This window comes from Suricata suricatta, chromosome 1, assembly GCF_006229205.1.
Source record: "Suricata suricatta isolate VVHF042 chromosome 1, meerkat_22Aug2017_6uvM2_HiC, whole genome shotgun sequence".
NCBI lineage: Eukaryota > Metazoa > Chordata > Mammalia > Carnivora > Herpestidae > Suricata > Suricata suricatta.
Genome location: NC_043700.1, coordinates 56,200,607 through 56,228,267, shown reverse-complemented (window position 1 = coordinate 56,228,267; position 27,661 = coordinate 56,200,607). Strand labels below are relative to the sequence as shown.

The 27,661-nt window shown below is 39.6% G+C and overlaps 1 protein-coding gene across 1 annotated transcript in view; it reads right to left on the bottom strand.

The window, feature by feature from the left end:
• SH3RF1 (SH3 domain containing ring finger 1) overlaps positions 1-27,661 on the bottom strand; it is a 179,283-nt gene that overhangs the window by 15,505 nt on the left and 136,117 nt on the right. Inside the window, exons 5-10 of the mRNA XM_029938942.1 lie at positions 24,917-25,219; positions 19,873-19,983; positions 11,399-11,565; positions 10,051-10,221; positions 7,405-7,664; positions 6,146-6,507 (exon numbers count right to left, since the gene is read on the bottom strand). Of these exons, the coding sequence (XP_029794802.1) occupies positions 6,146-6,507; positions 7,405-7,664; positions 10,051-10,221; positions 11,399-11,565; positions 19,873-19,983; positions 24,917-25,219 (1,374 nt within the window). The remainder of the gene's footprint in view (positions 1-6,145; positions 6,508-7,404; positions 7,665-10,050; positions 10,222-11,398; positions 11,566-19,872; positions 19,984-24,916; positions 25,220-27,661) is intronic.

Here is a 27,661-nt window from a genome sequence, read left to right as displayed (position 1 = left end):
TCTTAGATAAAGCATCTCAAAAGCTTAATTCATTTGATTGTCTAATAATAATCACTCATTCTTTCAACAAATACTGAGTGTCAAATACAAACCAACAATGTGCAAGGCTCCGGGAATACAAGAGTTAACAAGACAATAAGCAGTTCACATTCTCTAGCAGAGGCATAAACATGGATAAAATAGGCGCTCTGCAGAAAAATGAAGCAGGGCAAGAGAGTGAATCGTCAGGGGTGCTGTCTGAGATGGGGGGCTCAGGAAATTTTTATTTTTAAATTATTATTTTTTAAAGTAGGTTCCACACCCAGCATGGGGCTTGAACTCAAAACCCTGAGATCAAGAGTCACATGCTGTACCAACTGAGCCAGCCAGATTCCCAGGAAGGCTTCTTTAAAGTGAACAGAGGAGGGTAAAGGCCATGTGAAATTTGATGACCAAGCACCACTGGGTTCAAGAATCTTGTTAAATGCTTTTATAAACATTTCCACATTTACTCCTCACACTCATCTGATGCGGCAGGAGTCCATATTGTTCCCATTGCCAGTATTCTCTAAGCTTGCCTACAGTCATACTGCTGGTCAGGGGTGGAAGTGGGATAACCCAGCCTTTGCTCTTCTCTTCTGGGAGTTCAGCACAGGCAACAACTCTATGGAGTGATAATAGTTCCTAAGGGTCACAGGGTTAAGGGTCACTCTGAACAGAGCTGTGGGCACATCTGCACTGTCCCCACAGCTGCTCTGGATCCCAGCTGTTAGCAGGGGCAGGGATGTGACTCTGATCACTTAACATGGATGATGGCTTCTCTGTGAGAAAATGAAATGGCAAAGCTTATAGATCAGCTTGGTTTTGACAGTGAAATAAGAATTGGGAGGAAGGAAAATCATGCAAGCAAAGAAAAGTAATCAGTCGGGACTTCAGGACTGTGTTCAGAACAGAAGAAAACAGGTATTTATTTACTTATTATTTTTTTTAAAGATTTTATTTTTAAGTATTTTCTACACCCACGATGGGGCTCCAACTTACAACCCTGAGATCAAGAGTCACATGCTCTACTGACTGAACCAGCCAGGTGTCCCTAAAATGCATATTGAAAAACTAGAAGGGGATGCCTGGGTGGCTCAGTCAGTTAAGTATCTGACTCTTGATTTCAGCACAGGTCATGGATCTCTCTTCCTGAGTTCGAGCCCACAGCACAGATCCTGCTTGGGATTCCTTCTCTCCCCTTTTCTCACTTGCAAAATAAATAAACTTAATAAAAGTAAAAATAAAAACTAGATGGATCTTCTGCTTAAGAAAACCAAGATTAAGAGCAGAGGTCCTCCAACAGCAAATTGTTTGAAGACCTGTGTTTGCTACTTAAGAGAAGGTGTCACTAGGACTTTGGGGGTGGAATGTTTGTGGCACTAAATGTTGAAATTTTTGTGGCTCACATGTAGAAATGTTACCTCTTAGGAACAAATCCAGGATATGGAAAAGGGCATGAGAACCAACACCTACTTCTGCTGATTGGTAAGGAAATAAATGACAATGTCAGAGAAAACTTACACTATGAAGATAAGGGACAGAAATGGAAGCAAGGGGGGGTGTAAAGTGGTGCCTCAGAGATGGTTTCTTCTCCTTTTCTTTGCGAAGGTTAAAACTGTTAAACCATTAGAGATATAACTAGAGGCCCCTGGGACTGAGGCCCCCTAGCAGCTCCATTAGCAAAGCCTAAGCCTGTAAACACCTCAACAGGCTAAAATATCAAAACCTACAAGGACATCCAATCACAAATAGCCAACTTGACTTTCCTCAAATTAGTCAACCACTTAAACTACAGCCAATCAAATAACTTCCTTGCTTTGCTTTGATGTGTCCTTTACATAATTTTTGCCCCTGGACTCCTTTGATAGAGTCAGTGCTCCCTGATTTGAATACGTTTTTACTCAAATAAACTCTTAGAATTTTTAGTGTGTGTCAGTTTATCTTCTAACAAAATGTAGAGAATATAAGAACAATAAATTATATAACTGGTGCTAGAAAAAAAGATTTTATTTTCTGGATAAAAGCTTAATATATCAAAATAATATTTACTGTATTTTGGTGTATGGGGGGAGCATATATACACCACAGTATTAATGGCTATCTTTGAAATCTTGGATCATACTTAGGTCTCCTATTCGGATATTTAGACTTTCTCACACTTTTAAATAAATATGTATATATTTAAAAAATTTATAAGAAAACACAGTAAAACATATATATGCGTATATATGTATATATATGTGTGTATATATATATATATATATATACACACACACACACACATACATATACATGATCATCTCATAAAGATTGGGAAACACATCTGCCAAGAGACTAGCGACTCAAATAATGAAGCCTTTAAACTGAATATGAAGAGGGCGCTTGGGTGGCTCAGTCAGTTAAGCATCTGGCTTCGGCTCAGGTCATGATCTTACACTTCGTGGGTTCGAGTCCCATATCGGGCTCTGTGCTGACAGCTAGCTCAGAGCCTGGAGCCTGCTTTGGATTCTGTATCTCCCTTTCTCTCTGAGCACCCATCCCCCGCTCCACTGTCTCTCTCTGCCTCTCAAAAATAAATAAAAAACATTAAAAAAAATTTTAAACAGAATATGAAGTTAGCAAAATGTCCAGATAACGCTGTTGAACTGATAACTGTAGAAGACATGGGGGATCTCACAGAAAGGAGAATAACAACGGCAGAACGGCCCAGGATTTCAAACAAGGAGTAGCTGAGATGATGTCTGGAAATATATTAGAGTTTCAGATGCTTATTTATCAAACCACAGAATGCAGTTACCAGGCAAAAATTAGCTAGAGGGACAAAAATGCTTTTTTTTAAAAGTCAAGGACAAAATCACATTTCTGAGACTTTTCCCAAATAAAGTACTGTTCAAAAGGAATAGCTCAGTTAGGAGAGGAGCTGCAAGAGTCCTGTGTACACATCAAAAAGTTTCATGTTTCTGTGGAACATCAGTGGTAGGTAGCTCACTGTGGATGATTTACATATACTGAAAAGAACAGGGAAATTGACCAGCCATCATTTGGGGGATATATGACACACTATCTAAAGAGTTTAAGTAAATGGATGATGCTGATCACAAAATGGTGAAAGAAGATGGAGATACAAAGGGAATTATCAAATACCTAGATAGTAGTTGGAAGTCTCAACAAAAACTAGGATCTCTATAAACTTAGAATCTGATAGACATTTTTCTGGAATTGTTCATAATTTAATCTCACTTTGGATCTAATTCTGACAAACTGGGGGAATGGTAGAGACCAGGTAGGGAGTGGAGTGGTTCGGATGGTGAACAGAAATATTGAAAACGTCGAAGTAAGCATCCAAAGAGAAGTTGGATGAAGATTGAACTCTATAGTTTAAAAGAATTGATTTTAAAAGTTCAGAGGAAATATATGCATGACCTGAAACTCAAAAGGAAAGATACTTCAAGAGAAATGGGAGGGCTCTCCAGAATGCTATTCTAACCATCCAACCGTAAATTATCTGAGCAGATGAAAATGTAGAGACATCTAAAGGCACTAAAGTGATCTCCCTGAGAGCAGACTAATGGGCTCAAAATTTTAAAGGACCCAGTATAAAAAGATCAAGAGAAGGGACCATAAGAAAGAGCATATCATGGCCCATAACAGCTTAAACTTGGGGGAAAAAAAGGAGGGGTAAGCCTTAAAGTTATGTTTGAAACAAGAACAGGAAAAATATAGACCTGCTGTTTGAGATGGATGATGGCTCTCAGATGGTATGAAGAAAGAGAAGGATAATCTTCAGACTAGAAAGAAAGAACAAACACTGATATGAGGGAAATGAGTGAAGATACTGGGGTTTAGAGATTCAATATTTATGTGCCAGGATGGATTCACCCCAGCATACAGAGAAAATTAACAGCTGAAATGCAACCAAATAATCTTCAACAGATCCTGGTGAGCCTGAGATCAGGTCAAGAAGGGCATGTGTAGTCCTAATTTTCAAAAAGAATACAACAATGCTCTTTGCACACTGTCTGGAAAATTCTAGAACAGTGTATTAAATGAAAGGAAATGAGACACTGAGGAGAAGACTCCTCTAGGAGACACTTGCTAACATGAGTAACAGCTGAAATGACAGGGAGACTGGGGAATAGGTTGGATGGGAAAATGCAAAAAACACCTGGATTTAGATGGGCATCTGATAAGAACTATGATATCCTTGTAGACATGATGGAGGAGTACAGACTAAATGACACTCCAATCATGTTAACCATGGAATTACTGATTTTATATCAACCAGCAGAAGTCTCCCTGGTGGATCTGGAACATTAGATGAGGTAGTAGATTTAGGAAGGAAAATTTATAATCTATGAAATATGTAACAGTACAAAAATTTCAGCACTGTAGCCTTAAAAAAAGAAGATAATTCTGAAATAAGTCAAGGCATCATACAGAAAGGAGATCAACAATTTCTATGTAACTCCTCAAAATAAAGAAAATGGCATGGGGCACTTTGGAGCTAGGATACTCATGGTCAAACAGGGTTTCCAACAGAGACCAGTGGCCATTTGTCAAGGATGGGGACTCAACAGGGTAGCCCATTAGGTCCTGTATTAGTTGCTGCTGTACCAAATTACCATAAGAAATCAAATCTTAAAATTAAGCTGTTGGTAGGGCTGCATCCCTTACAGAAGCTCTAGAGAAGAATCTATTTCCTTGCCTTTTCCAGATTCTAGAAGTGTCTTGCATTTTTTGGCTTGTGGCTCCCTCCTTGAATCACTCTGATCTCTGCTTCTGATGTCACATTTCTTCTGGACCTGATCCCCCTGCCCCCCTTCCAGTAAGATCCATGCGACTTTATGGGGCTCATCCAGATAATGTAGAATAATCCCCTCATCGCAAGACCTTTAATGTAATCATGTATATAAAATCCCATTTGCCACATAAGAAAACATATTCTCAAATTTCAAGGATTAGGATATGGACGTCTTTGGGGAGCCATTATTCTCTCTGGCACAGGTCCCTTTCAAGCCTCAGATTCAATGAATTCTTTCATGGGAGGGCAGGAGCTCAAGAGTTCCTGTTGTTAGTGATAAGGGCCCTGAGACACACTGTCCTAAAACCTTAAATTCTAAACTACAAAACAATTCTTTAAAGATCTTGACAAAGTTGAACACATCAGCTTGAATACAAGTTTAATGTAGTTAATTATAAACAATGAATAGATACCAATCTTTTTCAAAAGCACTCATGTTAACCCAACAATTAAATATTAACTTTTTAGTAGGCTGTAAAGTTTATTTCCTTATAAACTCCTATTTACAGGCTTACCTAACCATTTAAATATAGCGACATACACTGCCACTGAACCAGGTGGCTCAGAGTTTATGATTAGCCTAGAGCTTCCCAGGACTGGGCTGGAGCTTTAGGAGAAAATGTGTGAAATACTGAGGAAAATACAGTTTTTTCCTCAGGTTGCTACTTCATCTGATTATAATACAAGTATCCAGACTTTGTTATCCCTCTTACATTTCTGTTCACATTCAATAACCATCAATTTCCCTTGCCTCCAACCAGTTTCGAAACCCAACCATAGGTTAGTCTTTCAAACACAGCCTTCCACTTAATATTTTCTTTGAAATTCAGCTCCAAGTGAGAGCTTTTTTTAAACATCTGGGGATTTAGAAAATAGTTTTTCACTCTTATTTCAAGTCAGGAGAAAAACTATCCATGCTGATTATAAACAAATAGCTGTAGAAAAAAATAAATCCACAAATAACATTTTTGATCAAAAATTTCAACTGCTTTGTATAGTAAATATTTTTTTGTAGAACTGACTGAACAGGAAGAATTAAGGACAGCACAATGATAAAAGAATGAGTAACTAAAGGGGAAAGGAAATTCCTCTATGAGATGTTAGCTGCACAAAAGTGTCTTAGTCTTATTCACCATGGTCTCCCTAAACATCCAATATTAGGCCTTGCAACTTAGTGAGTGTTTCAGTGCAGAGAAACATGAATCTAGCACCTGGCACAGTGACTCACACGTGGTAAGCACTTGAAGGATTGTTGAACAACGAATCCTTTCATTAGTTAGGATGTGACATAACATAAGCAGGGGAACAGTACATTGGTCTTACTTTACTATCTTTATCCGGCTTGGTTGCTGAACTGTTCCCACAAGCCATTGATGCGCTGTCAGGAGAGGTGGGGAGTCCAGGAAGAATGGTCCCTGTCCGACCGCTGGGCTCAGTCTCCAGCGAGGCAGTGGTAATGCTCGGAGAGGTCATTGAAGCAACCGCAGCACAAGCCAGGGGGGCACTGACTCGACCCATATTGACGGCAGCCACGTGGGTGGCAGTGCCTGCCATCGGAGGTGCAAGTTGTGGGGATGCCAAGGAATGATGGGGCAGGCCCACGGATGCGGGGCCCAGGCAGGTGGTGTTCTGTACCTGGATGGGCGTCACCGCTGCTGTAGGGCGTTCTTGGTTATGTGCTGCAACTAGTAGATGATGGGAGAGAAAACAGCAAAATGTGACCTTCTAATAAATGCTACTCACCAAACCATGATTCATATCACTGCATCAGACCATAATGAAAGGTTGCTATTGTTTGCAATAAATAATGAATTCATGGTGGTTTAAATGCACTTAATCTTAGTTGAGTTCCTAGACACTGTTTTCCTTCCAGATCAGCCCTTGAGTCCACTGACAGCCTGGAAGCTTAGCGATAACCCCAGGCTGCTTAGTTAGAAAGTGTTTCCACAGACTTATGGACACAGCCAGTCTTTGATGGTAGTCTACAGTGTCAGATTAGGTTGGCCTCCAGGCCTTTTGAAAATTACTCTCCATGTTCTTAAAATAAATAAATAAATAAAATATTCTTCCTTTTCTTATTAGTCATCTTCCATCTTTTGACTTTTCTGGCAGAATTTACAAGTTTACCCCATCACTGTTACCCAAGACTCTCTCAGTAGGTTTTCAATGCTATTGGGTCTAAAACAAATTTGAAGTTAAGTTCATCAGAAATCATCAGCACACAGAACATCAGTTCACAGAGTACAACCCAATAGTCATGCAGCTGGTAGCAGGGAGATCTGAGCTCATACGGTCTTGAACGCAGAAGTCATATTTCTAAATCCTATCGACATCCTCAGGAACAGCCTAATTTCTTTCAGACTTTCAATCTGTAGATCAGGCTTGAATTCATGTGGGGGACAGGCTTAGACAAAATAAGCAGATGTGAAGTGTGCCACTGACTAGACTGTGCCTGCTTCTAATTCCTAATGTTATTCATGACTTTAACATTACATCTGCTTTTTTCAACATCTGTTATCAAAGATCTGGTACTAGGCAAGCAACCCTCTTCCTGATACCTTCCAGTCTGGTCTCCTCCTTACCTGTCCTCACAGCATTACGGGCCTGGTTGACTGTCATCTGCCCAGTCATGTGCAACAAGATCTTGGCCTGAGGACTTGTCTGGATATGAGCGGCTGACACCACGGCTGTGGGGACAACATTGGGACTCCCAGCCATACCATTTCCCTGGAGCTTCTGGGCAGGCCCTCCTGCCGTGGAAGGACTGACCATAGTCACCCCTCGACTGGTCTGACCAGCAGTAGACATAGGGACTTTAGCTTGGGAAGCATTTGTCACAGTCCTGCCAAGACAGAAACATAGACAGCAAGATGGGAATGAGAACAATTAAATGCAAGAAAAATGACTGAGAGCTTTAAGACAGAACATTTTAAAGAATGAATGGAATAATTTTTACAAAATGTAAGAATCAATCAAAGTAGAGATGGCCTCGAGGGAGAGAAAGGTCTTGAGATACATTCTGAGTCAGATAATTACACATCACATTCTGTTCAAGAATATATAGTTACTGGGTTCAGCTTTCCAGATCAAGGCTCAACACCTCTTGCCTACAAGACCCTGGATTCTTCTGCTTCAGCTATCAAGGAAGCCGATTTGCTTTTTATTGCTGCTAATAACATTAGCAGTTTTGCTACATTTGGATAGCTTTGCTCATGTTTTTTGCCCTTTTCCCTGCTTGCTCCTAGTTCTTCATCACAAAAGTGTCTGTGTACATGCAGTGTGTGCATACACACACATGCACACACTCTTGGAATATTCTCTCTGGCTTCTCTTGACCTTTCTTAATCTCATGTATGTTTCAAGATCCAGCACAAATCCTATCTTCTTAAGATAGACTTAGGCTTAAGACCTTATGATTCTATTGTTTCATGTGGATTTCTTCCTTCTACGACCCTTGATTACAAAATATGTCATTTTTAATATATAAATTCTTTGTTAAAGACTCCTGATTCAGTAAAAGTTCCTTGAAAGTTGGCCCAGTATGAAATGTTTCTTTCACATTCCTCCAGTTATCAGGAAACAGCCAGCTCTAAACATATACAGGTTGAATTAAATTAAATTTGGTTCAATGTAGTTTTGTATTATGTATTTTTTAATACTCAATTCATTTAAATAACAATTCTGTATATAGTAACTGTACTTAGTAGAAAACTTCATTAACTCAAACATCCTTATTTACTATGATAAATAACAGAATTTATTTCATCTCTTCAGAGACTTTTAATAATTTGTTTTTGAATGTTATAAAAATGCTTTCCTTCATCAACTTTGTCTTTTGTTGTGGTTTGGTTTGTTTTATTTCCTTTAGTTGTTGTGGTGGTTTATTGTTTGTTTTTTTTCCCAGCCAGGGAAGGTCTATCTGCCATCTTCTGGATCTTGTAGATTTTAACATATACAGAAAAGAAGGTTTATATTGATTAGAAATCTGCAAGTCAAATTAAAGCTAATATTCTGTCACCATCTGCAACAATAGTGATTTTCATTTGATTAGGCTGCTGGGCAACCTATAAATCAAGGCCAACAGCTGACAAACATGTCAGCTCATTAAGCCATTTATTTAAAATCAGGGTGTTTGAGAAATGATTTAACACAGTTAAACCTAAACCATTTATTAAAAGCCCAGTTGCTAAAAACGAGGGCGCCCTCAATGCCATTATAGGTCCTTCCATTCAGTTTCTAAGGCTACTTTCCTTAGTGACCAGAAGGTGGACTACCTTTATATAAAGACATTTTTGAAAAAAAGAAAGAAAATTTTGTATACTTAAAGCTCTTACTTCCTATTACTCTATAACAGGGCTTTCTCAACTTAAGGGACATTCTGGGTCAGATAATTCCTTTCAGCTGGAGGCTGTGCTATGTAATATAGGACAGTTAGCAGCATCCTTGGCTTCTATGCTACATGCCAATAGCAACCTCCTCCTACCTCCTCCACAGCAACAATCAAAACTGTGTTCAGACACTGCCAAATTCTCCTGAGGAGCAAAATCACCTTTAATTGAGAAGGATGAAGGATCAATGTCATAGTTAAGGAATTTTGTTTCTGACTATATTATAGAAACTATTGTCAGACTTCTCAAGGTAATCACCAGGCTACTGGAATAAATATAGACCCAGACACACAGGCTTAAGCACTTCTTCACTGTCTGATCTTAGACAAGTTATTTTATCTCTCTATGCCTCCATTATCTCATCCGTTAAGTGGGGATAACAGCAACTACATCGATGAGTTGTTTATAGACTCAAAATTAATATGTGTAATCCATTTAGAAATCGCCTGCCTGGCATATAGTAAGCATTATGTAAACATGTAAGTGTTAATAATATAGCCTTTGTTTATACTAAACATGATATATTTTTATTTTTGAGCAGAAAAATACTGAAAATGGTATAGTTGGATCTTGTCACATATAACTTAAAACAAATAACTTAAACCCCAGTACATTTATTTGGTAGAATCCTACAATTTCACATATACCCATGTGAAAAGTAAGCTAAGAATTTGAGTTAGAAGAGATTTCAGCAAATGTGGATAGGAGTTTTTAAAATGTTGGGCTAGGTAATAGCCAATAATTATAGTGTGAGGAGGAAACTTGGATAGGCTGAAAACCATGGAAAAGAACAAAGCTTCTCTGTCTAGAACTTGGTAAGTCATTTATTCAATACCATACCTTGTGACTGGTGCCACATAATTGCCGGGGAAAACCCCTATCTTGCTGGTATGCATCGATGTCCCTTTGAACCAGCCATCTTGGCAACGTTCAAATACTAAAAACATCTCCCCTTTCCTCAGCTCCAGCTCATCCTCTTTCCGGGGAGTGTACGGATATATAGCAACATACCTAGAATAGAAAAGAATATTTGATTTCAGGCTGAGTAACAGACAAACCCCAGCATGCTCAAAAACTCTTTGTTGGTACAAAGTCTTGAATATTTTGTGCAAATGGAAATAGAAAATAGAATCCTTAGCCTGTAAGTAGCTTTGGTAATTGTCCATTGAGAGAGATTTTGCTGTCTACATTTGAAAGACAGAGGCCTTCCAGATTAAGAACTGCCCACCTGGTCTCCCACAGTGTGAAGGTCACTATCCCACCAAATGCTATTTGCAGGGTGTGAAAGAATTAATGCCACTTCCCAAAGTGCCTAACATGCTGCTGGGGATTAGGGACCCACTGGGAAACCTGAGCTCTTCAAACAGCACTTGTTAGACATGGGAAGTAGTCCCACATGAGGACATATGGCATAAAATCCTGCTGGGAGGCGCAACACACTGTTTTCCAACACACAAATTGAACCTAGAGGCTGGGGTTGCACCTGCTTTTGTACATTCAGCCAGGAAAAATACTGAATTTGAAAAAGTCAAAAGGGAAAAAAGCCCAGATCATAGAGAGTGCAAAACCACCCCACAGTAGAGGGGACTGTGCCACCAAGATATGGAAACCAGGCAGGCAACGCTAACCAATAGTTTCTACCAGGGTTCTAAACTGTTCCATGTATAAAATCACACAATGTAGAAGACACAAAAATCTAGTTGTATTCTGCCATCAGTAAATGTTAACAAGACAATTAGACTTTTCTGGATACTTATGGCTGGGCTTATAGCTTTTCACATGCATATTTGCACTAGATCTGATTTGTGTGGAAAAAACCTTCCTGTTCCTTAGTGTCCTAATGTAAGGAATGAAAATGGAGACCAAAAGCTCAAACAGGAATTGTACAAAAAGATGGCTCTATGTACATGTAATATTATGAAGCAGCAAACACTATGTTTCCCGAGACTGTAAAAGGCCTCCACTCAGCACAGGGCGGCTGCCTAGCGAGCTCATGTATTGGACTCATCTGGTCTCAGCAGCTTCCTAATTATATGCATGACTGGGTGTAAGTTTGCAGAACACAAACCACTTTGGTGAGCCATAAGCCTGTCACCAGCCCGTATCAGAAAGGTGTTTCTCTACCTCTGCTGTTTGGGCTTAGTTTGAAATGAACTTTAAAGCAGTAATAAATGACACCCTCACTTACACACTGGGGCGAGTCTGAGGCCGTAAATGTGCAATCTGGTCAGCAGGTCCCACTGTGGGTCTCGGTGCCATTGCAGCAGCAGCAGCAGCAGCAGCAGCAGCAGCAGCAGCAGCGCCTGGTGGTGTGGAGGCCAGTAGAGGGGGTGGGGGAAGAGGAGGATTCATAGTCTGCTAGGAGAAGACAGAAGAGAAGAGATGGACAAAAGGAAAAGAATAATAATGAATTATTTATTTACATCTTTTATAGAAGGGGGAAGGAAAAGGAATCAGGAATCCATAGGAAAAGACTTCCATAGAAACCACAGGGAGCAGAACTAGCAGGCTACTTTGTATGAAAGCCTCCTTAAAAAAATAAAACAAAACAAAACAACAACAAAACCCCCAAAAAACCCAAAAAAACCTAAAAAAAAATCATCTCTTGTTCTCCTTTAAGATCTAGAAGCCACAGCAACTTTTTCAGCAAACAGGCATGTAATGACACTTGGGAAGAGGGAAAGAAAAAAATGGAATAACTGCATGTAATTTTAAGATTAATGGCACTTTTAAGTATAGACTTGGATAAGAACCCAAACGCCTTTCAAGGGGGCATCTATAATGCCACACTGCTTGCTAGGAATTAATTTGTGATTGTTTCTGTAACTTGAAACTTAAACACAACACAAAACAATTTAGCTGCACTATATCTCAAACCATTCCTTCAGAAGAAAATTTCCTTTGATGCCTGGTTTCCAAACAGCCAAACAAAAGCAAGCCACAATCACTGGGCAATTGTTGCTACTTTTGCTTATTCTTTTCTTAACTTTGCCAGCTTTTGAAATTTAGTACTATCAAGCCTGGTAATCTTTAACAAGTACACCAGTGAAAAGCTGCTGGTTCCTTTATGGGCACAGACTAATGGGGTTCTGCCTACAGGATTCCATGCCTTTTGAAAATCAATGGAGCAATTGTTACTTTTTGATCTATAAACCCCTGATGATTCTTTAGGGTCTGTATACTAAAACTCCTGGGAAAACAGGCACACAAAGACTTGCCTGAACCCCCACCTCGGCCTCCCCAAATCTTTGAACCACTAGATGTAAAAACTGAATTAAAAGAGAAATAAGGAGACTAAAGAATGCACCTAGGAAATCATAAATGGCTTCAACACATCAGTGTATGAGCACAAAATCTAATAATTTGTAAACATCATTCATAACAGTCACTTTTTTTCTATACTTTGAAATAAAAATTCATATCTCATCAACATTTGCTTCCTTCATCTGCCTGTTAATGTACATAGTTCCAGAAACACAATAAACCACATAGAAAAAAATTTCAGAATTCCTGACATACGTTGCAACTGTTTCATACATTATAATTTAATTTTTTGCTGAAGTGACTTTCAGGAAGGATTTTTCCCATACCGAAGCTGAAGGGGTTGCAGAACATTCAGTGCAAAAATAAATGAGGCACAGAGCTGCCTACAGACAACCTTGTCCAAACCTGGACAAGGCAGAGGGCAGTCCAGAAAGTTAGAACCGCATGAATGTTGTTCACGCTGTCCATGCAGAACATGGCAGCAGCCTTAAGAATTGTTACAACTCTTAGAATCTTCAAAACCTTTAACTAAGCATTCAATCCACTAGGTCTCCTCCCAGTGACAAAGTAGAGAGAAACACAGATAATCCTGGTAAAATACTCAGTACATGTGACCTGGGCAGTGCAATGGTAATAATAACACATCAGTGGCTTGTCGGGCAGGATGCAAGCTAGACTGTACACAGCACAATATATGGAGACTGTAAAAGTCCCACTCAACTGATTTCCACTTAAATCCCGCTAAGCCCCATCTCCAAACAGCATGGCTGTGGAAAGGGGCGACAGTAGTGCATATGCTCAACACAGGGCCCAACACAAACTGCTCTAGGAATTACTTAAAATGGGACCTCCGGTACAGAACCAAAAAGCTCTATTTCACACTCTAAGTAGAATTCTATTTTCAAGAGGAAAGAAAATTAAAATGGTCTGTTATGGCTTAACATTATTAAAACAGAGGCTGTACTAAATTAACCCTAAGAAGAAAAAGGCAAAACAACATCTACAGACCTGACAAAAACATGTCATATTTTGTTAATAAAATGTAAAAAAGTCACCTCTTGTAGTTAAAAAATACAGTAAACAAATGTTTCAGGAAGAGTAAGTTAGAATTCATCTGAGGTGCCGCTTAAAAGAGGATATTCTAAAAGACCCTAACAGTTGTGCTTGAAATAAAGTGTAGCTTTCTCTTTTTTTTGTGGTTGAAACACAGTCTTAATAAAATTGGGCAGAGTTTTCTCAATTTTTCCCCAATGTTGGGCTACATATCTTTGGGGAAATGGGCATTTGTGTGTGCATGTGTTCTTGGGATATAAGCACACAAAGACCAAGAGGGAAAGTCTGATTAAAATCAGATTCTTAGATGTTGTTCCACCCTGTGGGGTTGGTAAAATGATAGGGCTCTGGTGAGTCCAGGGCTGTGACAGACTAGGAAGTTCTGTGGGTTGCTTTATAAACAACTTAAACTGAAATAACTGGTGATGTGGAAGTTCAAAAGGTAATCCACTGTGTGGTGTGCCTCAGGCAGTTTGCTATCCTGCAAGACCTGAAATTTCCACAGAGCAAACCACAGCCTTCCATTCACCCAGAGCTGACCTGGAGACCTGCTTATTATTTCATAGTCTGGGCCAGCCCAGGCCCCAGAGGCCAAGACACACTCTCCACCAGCAGCAAAAAACATCTATGGACTTGCAAGAAGGATATATCACAGTTGTCTAATAATATTTTGTTAGCTTAATACTGTTCAGAACCAAATACCACCCTTAAATGCCATTTTCACTAGACATTGCATGCTAAATTAATAGGGGCTTTGAAAAGTACTCATCACTTGTAGTTTTATTTTATGGAAATGCAGCAGGTCTATGTTATCAAAGCTATCTAGAGCTACAGGCCAGGCTGCAGAAATACTGGTGTAGAAACTAGATGTTGTTCTGATATTCATTAAAAAAAAAGAGCATATTCCTTGTGTTTCTTTAGATTCAGATCTTCTGTTTATAATATGTGGTAACTGTCTGAGGCAAGATTTACTATTTCTGAATAACACTTAGCTTAAAAACAGGACAGCAGTTTGCTAATATGAAATGATCACACTTTGCCATGTCCAGGTTCTCTGTTTCCCTAACCCACTGACCTTGAAAGCAGCAGCAGCTTTACACTGTAGAAGAAGTACGGGCTTTGAGGCCGAAAAACAGATTCCTATCCTGGCTCAGTGTCTTAGGGCAGTCCTCGTTTCCCTCCTATGTTAGAGTGGGCACCAGAGAAGAAGTGTCTTCTCGGGGCACCTGGGTGGCTCAGTCAGTTAAGCATCTGACTTCGGCTCAGGTCATGATTTCACAGTCCGTGGGTTCAAGTCCCACATCAGGCTCTGTGCTGACAGCTCTGAGCCTGGAACCTGCCTCAGATTCTGTGTTTCCCCCCCTCTCTCTCTGCCCCTCCCCTGCTCACTCTCTGTCTCTCAAAATAAAATAAAAGACATTAAAAAAAAAAAACCTGTCCTCTCTGATGGACTGGATTCTAGGCCAGATAAGCCACATTCTAGTGAGCATTGTGAGTGAAAAGTTCATGTGCATGGATGTGATATCCTTCCTCTCTTGTGCCCTTTCATGAAACCAAAGAGTGGTCAGATCTGGGTCTGTGTCTGGCTAAAGACAGGTGACAGGATCCATTAAGTGTTAAGCCTGGGTCAAGGGCTGCAAACCACCTTACCAGCAAAGGGCTCTGCCCTGGAGTTTGGGGTACAAGTTCAATTGACAATAAAGGATTCATTTTCTTTCCAAATATCCTTTAAGTATGCATTTCCCTTCTATACATTTCTACCTCCCAGGGTGGCAGGATAGACTCTGGGCATTTCTAGGTTCCCTGGGAAAATACCATGTAATATCTCCCAATCCCAGTATCCCTTTTTTCCTAAACATCTGATTTCCAATCAACCCACTTTCAACCCTACACATCAACATCTCTAAACAGCCTCTCTGTGTACTGAACTCAGACGCAGCATACAAGCTGGTGGAGAAACAGTTCAAGCCGCTGCATGATCATGCTTCTTCAAGTCAGGAGTGTTAGCAATTTTAGCAGCATTACCACCTGCATAGAGCAGTGTTTGTGCAATTATGTGATTAGTTTGTTTTATTTTATGACAATAAGTAGGAAGCAGAAAAGTGGAAGTATTGATACCAGTGATTAAAACAAAAAAAACTTAGAGTTATCAGAATTCAATAAAATTAAGATAAAGATGGAAGGTCCCTAAGTCTTAAGTCTCAACTGGATGCTCACTGGAATTAAGCCAGTTAGTTGTGGGCACAGCCATGAAGGAAAAGGAATAAAATTAAAGAATATATTTAAAAAACACTAGTAATCGATGTTTAGATGATTATGTCTAAAGGGAAAGATGTAAATAAGAATTTGGTAATTTAAAAATCTCTCCAGGAATGGAATTTCCTTCACAAATTACAGATTTATTGTTTTACATTTGATTTGTAAGAAGAGATACTTATGTTAGTTAACTGACTTTGTATAAATTACATAAGATCTCTATGCCTCAAATTACCAATCTGTGAGATGGAGTTATAATCTGAAATAGTTTAGGTAAACCTGCCTTTCCCAGTGCCCTGGAGCACAGCAGAAGCTCAATAAATAGAAGCTGTTGTTAGGACTCACGAGACCATGAAGTCAGAAACTGCCTTACTCATCTTTGTATTGCTGTCACTCAGCTTTGCAGACAGAAGTTAACAGACCTTCAATGAGTATTTCACATATGAGAAAACATTCTATGCTTCTACCTCCCTAGGACTATATGATATGGATCAAGTGGCCTTGGTTCCTGAGATGCTAGAGTCCTTTTCTGTTGTTGATATAAACATCCTGGCCATATTCTACCCCTAATCCTGACTTTCAGAACTCATACCAATTCGAAAGCCTCAACTTGTACCTCTCAAACTATCAGGGTTGGTAGTTCCATCCCCCTCCTTGCAGAGACTATCCCTGATCCTGTTGATAGTAGTAGGTCCTACTGAGCCTTCCATCATGGGCTCCAATGGACTAAGTACATATTGGCTATTCTGAGACACTGACATCATTTAAATTACTTCTTTAAATAGACACACAGACACACACTGTGTGTGTTATGTGTACATTGTTTTTTAGTCAGGGTTATATATTTTTAAAATGCAATCTGTCTATAAGTTGGCCACAGGCTGTACTGGCCTTTATTGACCTGCCTAATTTGTGACATCTTGCAGCTAATCACCTTTTACCTGGTACACAGGATCAGGGATAATTAATCGCTTATTTGAAAAATTTCCTGCCCTTGTGCAGAAAATACAAGACTAAGATAGATCCTCACCCTCCTCCCTTCCCAAAATTAGTTGGGAAAAAAACCCTCACTATTATTAACAGCCTGGTGTTTGAATTAGATAGATGTAATACCAGTTTTGTTCCTAATATTAGATATTTTATCTAATATTTATCTAACATTTTAACTGTTACATGTGAAATGTATAGGACAATAGGCTCCTAAGTTCATTCTGTATGAAAGATTAGAAAGTCTCAATTCATAATAAAAATACTAGAAATAATTTTCAATTCCTAGTCTATTGTTGGGATTTAATACCTAATAAATCCACACCATGAAAAGCATGGTTTGCTCTCTACCAAGCTGCATACAATATTGCTGTGATGGTGCTCAAAGTCTTAGAAAATAGTTAAAACTTTAAGTAAGATACTTGCCATGATTTATTTTTTAATGTTTGTTTATTTTTGAGAGAGAGAGACAGACAGACAGTGCGAGGCAAGGAGAATCAGAGAGAGAGGGAGACAGAATCTGAAGCAGGCTCCAGGCTCTGAGCTGTCAGCACACAGCCTGATGCAGGGCTCGAACCCACGGGACGTGAGATCATGACCTGAGCCAAAGTCGGATGCCCAACTGACTGAGCCACCCAGGCGCCCCACTTGCCATGATTAATTTAAGAAACAGAGGGTACATGCCACGGAGATTTTTTGTCACTTAAACGTAACATAATATATCCAAAACATTTCTGCCAACCTACCAGGGACTTTGAGATCTAGGCATCTCCTGGGATGAGTGACAGGTCTGTTTATAATTAGTTTTTCATTAAATGGAATTGGCACAGTAGACACACTGTTTCATAAACCTTCCTCTTGCTTAACATGCAGGCTTTCTTATATAACCCTAGGATGAAATGGTTGAATGTAAATTAATTTTTGTATATCCATGCTCTCCTGTGACCTGTCCCATTGATTTGCCCCAGAGTTGCCTCCAGCTAAGAGCAACTGGCCATTTACTACACTGTAAAATTTTCAGCCCACAAGGGCTGAAATTCAGCCAGCTCTACGTCTTTTCCACTAATTAATTTTTCTAAGATCAGAAAAGGCAGTCTTTTTCCCTTAAGAAATTATGTTAGAATTTTTCCATGTGAATATTTTATCTAATATTTATCTAACATTTTAACTGTTACATGTGAAATGTATAGGACAATAGGCTCCTAAGTTCATTCTGTATGAAGGTCATCTGGAAATGGAAATACCGACTGGTTGTGTATGTACTGCAGTGAAAAGGGAAGGAAGGAAAGGAGTCTTCTCTGGAGAGGAAAGGGCAGGATGATTATGGAACTTGGCTCTGGTCAAAACACCAGGGGCTAACAGAATCTCATGGAAACCACATTTCAATAAAAAGTTAACTGAATTTCATCTTCTCCTCAGAAGAATCAACACAACCTTTCCTGCACCAAACAGAGGTGCCATCAAGGAAACTGTAATGGTTCTGGGAACATTAAAAAAAAAAAAAAAAAACTTAACCTCTAACTAGAACATTATTAACTTCCATTTAAATACAAGAACATGCTTAACTCTATAAAAGGTTTTCCAAAGTCTAGTCAAGCTAGGTAATAACTCCACACTTATTTATATCTACCTTGTTTCAAAGCAAAATGAGGCAAAAGGAAAATGAAAATAAAACTAGATGCAGCCAACATCTTGACTAATGTGCCAATATGTTGTGAGGTCTTTGTTGGAGGGAGGTACAGATTTGGCTCTGAGCATTCTAGCAGAAAGAAACATAATCTTTACAACACATATAAAATCCACAACCTAAAAACAAACCAGCTGCCTAGAAGTCTCACTATTCCTGGTATAGAGAGCAGAGAAACTAAAACCCAACCAACCAGGTCCTCCAAAGCATTCTGAGAACAAACCGGCGGCACATGCCACAAGGCCTACCTTGCAACGGTCCTCAATAGAGACCAATAATGAGATCAATAACAGTCATCCCCTGCTATAGTCTTGGCATGATGCTAACTCTTCAAAGTAGACAGTATTAGTTTCATTTTACAGGTAGGGACACTGAAGCTTAAAGAAGTTGAGTAACTTTTCATGGTCATATAAACAAAGAACTGACTGAACCAGGCTTTCAACCTAGGTCTGTGGCCTCATCATTGGGCCACACTGATTCTCTGAGAGCATCACAACCAGTGAGATTCTGTAAAGCAATTTACGGGGCTGGGGTCCCCTGGGGAGATCTGATTTAGTCATCTTTTCTATTCTCATTCAACTCAGCACTGGAAGAAACAGTGTGAAAGCATAAGCCAAGGCTCCAGCCTGGATGAGAGATGTCTCACTACTGCTGATTCCTTGTAGTTCAACTGCCTGCAATTTCAGGACACAGGGATTTAAACTATTGTGTATCTGCTACATAAGATTGAATTTGCTTGTTTCTTACCTTTTAATTTTCTCTCCATAGTGTTCTTCTTTGTGTCTATCTCCCGTGGCTGCCCTCATTTCTCCTATTAATTTCTCTTGTGAGGATGTTTTAAAGTAATTAGTGTTTAGACTCTGTAGGATCCTAGGTCTTTAGAATGAAAATCAACACAATCTGAGGGAGCCTTCCAAGACAGCAGTTACCTTTAGGCAGTCAGAGCAGGAGCGACTGAAGTGGAAGACAGCTGACTAAAAAAATGAATCATAAAGTGGAGAGATTTGGAATCGACACACCATGTGACTCAAAGCAATCCATTTAGCCTTTGGGATCCTGGTTTCCTCAGTATTTCTATAAACCTGTCTTTGTAGGAAATAAGTGAAACTCAAAAGAAATGAAAAAAATTTTAGGTTAAGCCTTCAGGAAATCAGGCTGAACTTTAATGAAAATTGGAAGCATTTTACAGATCTTTTCTAATGGCTTTAGGCCACTGACCAATGTTAAAAATTTTGCAGGCTGTAGGCAAGAGACTTTCTCATTTTTTCTGTAAGATTAGCAGAGATAATAGATGAAAGAGATCCACCCCCATCTAGCAAGTGTCAATGTAAACTGCAGGTGTTAGGAGGTGGGATGTGCAGATTAACATCACTAAATACCTGAGACAGAGACAGAGATGGAGAAGCTGTACTCACTCCAAGGGCAGCTGGGTAGGGAACCTCTGATGGGAAAGTGAACGAAGGGCCAGATGTCACTGGGCTGCTGGGGGGTGGGGTCACAATTAACCCGGTGGTACTTATATGAACCTGCCAAGAAAAAAAAGTCATTTAAAAGACCACTATATTTAACACAACAGACTGTACTGGCTAAACCTTGGGGGCGGGGGGCAAGTCATAATTTTTAAAAAATCTATAGTTTCTAGTATTCGGGGAAGGCAGAATCTCTTTCAGTTTATTCCCTCCACATTTACTGATTACCTAATTTGTATTCTGAACTGGAGATTGTGTGATAAATACTGGCCACTGTTGTTTTACATACAGAATTACTGCTGCTGGCTTTCACAACTTGGGAGGCTACTGTGAACCAAACTGACCTTTCAGATGGTTAGTCCGGTGCTTGACTAGCTCACTAGCAATTTCCCTGAAGATCCTGTTAAGGGAGGTTGTGGCTGAATACTCACCTGTCTATCAATATGTAAATCGATGTGAAGTGCTTAAGGTATTTTGTTATTCTCAGGATCATTTTTCATGACTCCTACTTTTCAGTGGGGACGCGTAATTAAAATGCAGCTGCCTACGCATGCCTAGAGCAGGTAATTATTTATAAAACCTTTAAAGGAACAATGTCAAGCCAAATTAGCTGTTTTCAAAGGTGTCTTATCCATGATACTATCCAAGATTAATTTACTAGAAAGAAATTGAGTTATTCAGGTCATTTCATTGCCAGTGTTCAGTTACTCAATCAATTTCACTCAAGCTGCATATCAGGTCCAACTGCAGAATGCAGGCAGGAGTGGGTGTGTGGGCTCCAGTACAAACGGGATGGTTTTCCTCCACTGTTAGAGGAATGTGGTTGGCTAGTAACTTGTTTCCCCAAGGAAAGAATGATACACCCAAAACGCTAGGCCTTTTGTAATAAAAACTTAATCCCAAACATACTTCCCTCAATTCCCATATGTTGAGAATAAGATTATCAGGACAAAGCAAAGCTCAGAGATTAGTTCCCAGAGGGCCTGAAGGAGACTTAAAGTTTCCTGCTTGGGTTAGGCCCTGACTAGGCCAGGGATAAACAGGATCACAGCATACAATTTATTTTCAAAAATAGTCTGTGTTACATATGGAATCCACATCCTTTTAAAATCATATCGGTATGTGTTAGCTCATACATTGATCAAACTGGAGGCTCAAATTAAGCAGATCTAAGGGATGCCCTAACAAGAGTTTCTCCCCAAACCCTCATTTTTTGTCTCTCCTGTGAACCAAAGTCTATTTCTAATCAATTTCTTTTTTCTTAAGTTTTTTTGAACATTTATTTATTTTTGAAAGACAGAGACAGAGTGCGAGTAGGGGAAGGGCAGAGAGAGAGAGGGAAACACAGAATCTGAAGCAGGCTCCAGGCTCTGAGAAGTCACTGCAGAGCCTGATGCAGGTTCAACCTCACCAGCCATGAGATCATGACCTGAGCTGAAGTCAGATGCTTAACCGATTGAGCCACCCAGGTGCCCCCATTTCCAATTAATTTCTAATGGGAAACACATTCATTTTCATTTTAGGACAAAATCCAATAGCCTTTAGCTCTTTTAACCAATAATCTGTTTATATACGTACCCCAAGGACATTTGTAAGTTGATACTACATAAGAGTCTTTCTGAGAAGATACAATGAAGCTCACTTCAAAGTGCATGCCATTATCATGGAACGTCTTAGGGTAGAAAAAACAACACCAAAATACAGCTTTCTGGGCCTGAGCCTACAAATATCTAAGAAAGATCTCAATAATTAGTGCAATGTCTTGGACAAGTCACTTCACCCTCTATGGTGAGCTGAACCAGAGGCCCCCTAATGTGTTTATCACCATAGTCATTGAAGTAAAGCACTAAACATTGAGACTCCTTCAAGCACCAACCAACACAGGGCCACTCCTAGCACGTGAGTAAAGGAAAGAGATAAAAGTCAGCAAAGAATGATTAACAGCAGAAGCAACAGAAGTAAAGGTGAGTATGTCCAGAATAAATAGGGACAGACTGACTTTCTACAGTTCTCTTTTCCTCATAGAACGGCATATTAGTTTGGGCTCCTCTACAAAAATGGGCTCTGTAGAGGGAGGAAAAAGGTGAGGTGAGCAAATGCAAATGAGGGGTGCACCTCTGGCTTCCCCTGAAGCCACTGGCAATACAAAACTGCCACAGAAACACTTAATATTCTGAGTCATTCCGCTAGCTGGCCAAAAAATATCTTGAGTGTGGCCAGAGAAAGAGACAAAATGTCGTAGTTGCTTGTAGCATCATGTGCTTTTATAGATGTCAGTCACAGACATCTGTGCACATCTGTTCTGGTGACCCATCTGGACAGCACAGTCTATAAATAATCTTCTAGTTCATGTATTTGAAAGTTCCACCTTCGCTCAATAGTCACCATATATAATAGCAAGCAAGCCCTTTAATCTTCTTCTGTTTCCCTAACCTATTGCCTGGAACTTGGATGTCCTGGTGAGATCTCTAAATTCCATATGAAACAGGAGAATAAGGTTCTACCCATATGGTGGAAAGGGAAGCCGAGAAGCACATCACACAGCACTGGCTGCCTATATGTGGAATCTATTCAGGTGAGAGAAAGATGAATGCTCACTTCTTTAGGCTCCTTACTTTAGATTTTCTAAGTGCAACCAAACCTAGTTAAGGAAGAGCAAGACAAAAAAATGGACCAAATCAAGATGTTAAAACATCCTTTTCCTCAGCACTGTAAATAAGAAAAAAAGGAAACGTAAAAGAAATGGGCCATGGCAGGAGGAGTCAAATCTCTTGATCGGTCCTTTGCACAGCAGAGGAAAAGGACAGTCCTATTTCGAACCGTCTCACGTGAGCCATCTTCCCATATCCACTGATCTCCACAGTCAGGAGAGTGTTTGCCTGTCACCTATGCTACACACACTCATTGCTTTATTATAGACTGTGGTTCCCTCCAATGTACACAGTATGCTACACAAGTAGTGTTTTCTGTAAACCTGGGCCGGAGAAGCCAAGCAACACTTGAAACATCTCACATCGTCTTCTTGAAATAACCTCTCCCTGAGGCAACATATTACCACTGAAAACAGAACGAATTAGAATATGGGAGGAGGGGTGGAATGGTTGAAGGGGAAACTGTTTTAATGCAACACAGAGAAAGCCTTGTTTCCTAAGCTACTCCAACCCAAACAAAAATAGCTCTACTTTTATAGTCTTCATTCCCAGCTCTGGTGTGGCAGCGTCAGACATGCTCACACCTGACTGCCGAGTTCTCTACAAAAGATATCAACGCGAGCTTTATCCTCCCTTTTTCTTTTAATTTTGTCTAGTGCCAAAAGATTACTGTCTATTCTTTTAAAACTATTCCTATTCTGAGTTGTCACTATTCTTACCAGAAACTTATCTTTTACTTTAACAAAACATCATTTTGCAAATGTTGCTAGGTCGCAAAATAAAAAATGCAGTCAAATTATCCAATTTTCTTTTAGTGAATGGCCAGCTTTACTAGACCCCTCGGTCAGAACATTATTCAAATGTTTTTTGAACCTTTCCAGAGTAATCTCACTTGGTACTTCTTACTCTGATCTATAATCCATGTCTATTTTTCACATGGGTATAATTAGTTAAATGTAAAATAACATAGTTCACCTCTCTACCCATTTTCAAGGGACTCCTCATTCAATAAATATTTATTGAGTGTTTATTGTATGTCTGACATTTGGAATATATCGGTGACTACAACAAAGATGTCTGTCCTCATCAAACTCATGTTCTAGTAGGCTGTGTCCGTGTGTGTGTGTGTCCTAGCTCCTTGAAAAGATCAAAAGTTCCATGGCCCCACCACCTCAAAAATACCAACGAACCACAACCCCACTCAGAAAGTGAATACATTTAACTTACAACATGCAGGATGAATCTAAAGAAGTGGGGTCAAATAAATGAGGCCAAGAGAACATAACTTTTAATAAAATTGGTAAGGAATACCAGAAATCATGTTGTAAATTTCTATTCTGTGGCCCACAACAGGCACTTATTGAACTGTAAACTTTCTGAGGACCAGGGATGTGTATGTGTGTGTGTGTATTTTCTTTAAAGGAAAAGAATTTATTTTTGTATTTTTTGAAAAAACACTATAGCTATTATAAAGTAGAATGTAAACTCTGCATGAATTTTAAAAACTAAATATAAGATTTGAAAGAAATTTCTCCTACTTGTGACAGGCTGTTTTGCACTGGACTCTCTGACCTTTGAGTTGAGGAAAATATAGTGGTCATCTAATTGGATAATTACAGTAGCCCTGTGAATTTGGCAGGTAACAGGCTCATTTTGCAGTCCAGAATTAAGGCTAACAAAGGCGCATACATGGTGCCTACAAGGTTCTATCTAAAAATAAGGCACTCAATAAAGGTCTGCTGAATGAATGTTTCCAATCATCTTGTGTATTTTTATTAACACAAGAATAACATGCAGCTATTTCTTAAGATAGTCCAGAACCTTGATGAACTAATAAGCTTTTAAGAAATGCTAGGCTTTAATTTCTTACTTAAATTAAATGTTTCTTCACGTCATTTCTTTTTTCTCTGTAACTCTTACCGGGAAGCCTAAATGTCGGGGTAAGTTACACAGATGCAGGCAACTGTCAACTATGAATTTCAACCACAGCATCTTTAGTTTGGATGAAGATAAAGTTTTAGTTGGCAAGATCTCCCAGAGCAGCCTTGTGAGAAGGTTCTGTAAAACTGAGCAGTTGCTTGAAATTAAGTATTATCTAAATCATTTCATAGTTTCTAATCCTTCCTTTGAAAATGACAGAGTAGTTTCAGGTTAACACACTCAAGTTAGCTTTCTCTTCACCATTTTTCTACCTATAGAATGGAGAAAGGCTCTATGTCTCAGGAAAGCTACTATCCTCTGCAGGCAAAAATAAACAGTCTTGTTTAGCTAGTGAACAAACACGTCTGTGAGTAGATCACTTTGTGCCTGAGCTCCTTTCACACCTTTGGACGACTTACCTGAGAAGGGGCACTGCAGGAAAGCCCAGATAGCTCACTGATCCGCGCGGCAGCCGTGGGGTTACTGGAGCTGATGAGGACGGGAGGGCTGATCTCCATGGAGTGGCGGTTCTGGGATGCCTGGGAGGATTTGCTGGCCATGGTGAGGGAAGTAAAGGAGTGCCGCTTTTTGGTGTTCTTCTTGGTGTCAGAGTGCTTTGGGGCATTGCTGCTCTGGGCTGCTGCTGAGGTACATTCTCCAGCATCAACGCTTGGCCCAGGAGGCTTATCCCATTCTATTAGCTGCTTCGCTGCTGAGTTAAACTGCAAACCAAGAAATCGACACAAGACAGTTACACAGTTCTCAAGGATTCACTGAGATTTCTTTTCAATCAAGTTTTATCTAAAATTCAATATCACCACTTTAGTGTTTGCACTGGCAAGTCTCTATATATTTTTTCCAGGTGAGATGTCTTATCTCTCAATACTAGCATTTCATTAGATCTGTCACCAATACATGTTTAAACAATTCTAATTCAAGACCAACAAGGTAAAAAGTTTTCTCCAAGAATATTCAGAATATCTAATTTTAAAATTTGCCAGTAACAAATGAAGATTCGTTTCAGTTCACTGATGAAACTTATAGCAGAACAATTAAAAGGGTACGTTTGTTGGACTGAACACTCTGTTGTCCGTCAATGGCTACGTGTTTGCTCAGAGCACAAGTGAACACTAAAAGGGCAACTTTTGGGTTTGGTAAAAATGAGCAAGACGACAAAGAATGAAACCATTACATGTTAACTTACGCATAATCTCCCACCTCTGTGCATTTTGGGAGAACTTGACAAAAAAGTTTGTAAACATTCTTTTTTATTTTTATTTACTTTTGAGAGAGAGAGAGAGAGAGAGAGGGAGGGAGGGAGAGAGATGCCATGCACAGGCACATGCACGCATGAGCAGAGAAGGGTCAGAGGGAGAGGGACATAGAAGATCCGCTGTGGGCTCTGCCCTAAAGCAGAGAGCTCGAAGCTGGCCTTGATCTCACAAACCATGAGATCATTACATGAGCTAAGTTGGACATTTAACTGACTGGGCCAACCAAGGAGCTCCAACATTCTTGATAACTCTTTGTCGTGTCACTGCATCAATTCTTCTCATACGGTCTTACAGTTTAAATCATAAGGGGGTAAAACATGAAATTCAAGTCCTATTGGCAAGCTAACCTGTCTCTTTGAAAAGTTCTCTATTAAGAGTACAAGGGGTCAAAGGCTGTGCACTGGGCTGACAGCACCAGCAAGAAAGGAAAAGACATGAAATTTGTTTTTCCTGAGGTGGAATAAAACGTTTCCACAATGCTTCAATGATAACAAGCTGTCTATAACCTACCAAGATATTACAATAATAGGAAACCATCGAGCATATAATTTAACCTCGCATAAAAAAAATTAAGATAAAAAAAATAGATATCTTAAAGGTAATTTAAGTAAATATTAAGGATAATAGGGATTTTCTCATTTCAGCTCTGCATGTTCAGCACTTTACAAATGCCCTTAGATAAAATATCATCATCAAATGTTATTTTCCACCCACCTAACTGGTTAGGACCACGCCTCCTTGCCCTGTTGATGAGAATGTCCTACTAGAAGAATGGAAATCCTGTCAGTCGATATGTAACAAAGTGAACTTGCTTTGGCACAACTGGCTGCTCATGAAACTGTACTAATTGCAGCTCAGTAGCCGGTACTTCCATAGATGATTGCAAATTGATTAACAATTTGTTCCTGTGGCTCCCCAGTGACTTGAATTCATCTGGCCTGTCTGATTTACAATTAGTAAGACACATCTTTTTCAAACATGAGCATGCCTCTTCTTCAGACTTCAAGGATTTTTTCCACATGATAAACTTGCAAGAATAATAGGCAGTAATGCCACCATTAACACCTATCAATGTCTGAAATACCAATGGCAGGAGAGAAAGGAGAGCGATGATCATAAGGACTCTGTTACGTGTTTAGGAATGAAGAGATGAGGTAATATTACAGGGTGGCCTTATTACAACATTATAATAGCATTTGACCAGGAGATCTAGAATTCATGAATCCTACATTGGTTTACCGGTCTCACCTTCTGGTGATCTCTAAGAAAATCAGATGCCTGAAGGAAGTAATATAATGTTTTATTATTATGGTGAGAGTGGCCCAAACCTCAACAATACCAGAAGAAGAAAAGGAGTCCAAAAAATGCCTTCTTTTACTATAAGCTCATTTAGATCCCTAGACACAAATCCTCAAAAGCATGACTTAATCCACATGCTGGAATCTGACCAATTAACTCAACACTCCTGTTGCACTGAGTAAGAAATAAGGGAAAGAGGTGAGAAGACTTCCTCCCCATTAAGGCCAAAAATATGGATAAACTGTTACATTTACTTGATATCAAAGTTAAATTTATTCTGGGATCAAACTGTAAGGATGCAGATCTGAAACTGACTCCATGAAACAATAGAAGGGCACACATTGCCCAAGGCCAAAGGGACCACCCTTGTAACATTCTAAGGACAGGCCTAGAGATGGAGGCTAAGACTAGTCACGCCCTTCCTGAGGGTCCTGGGCCCACTCTGTGATTGGTCAATACTCTAAATGTTGTGATTGGGTCCCGCCAAAAGTAACAAATACTCTAGGCAATGTGAATGGTTAAACCTGCTGTCAATAATATTGTATAATAATGATTGGATCACTGTATTTTCTGTAACTCCCCCTTCCCAAA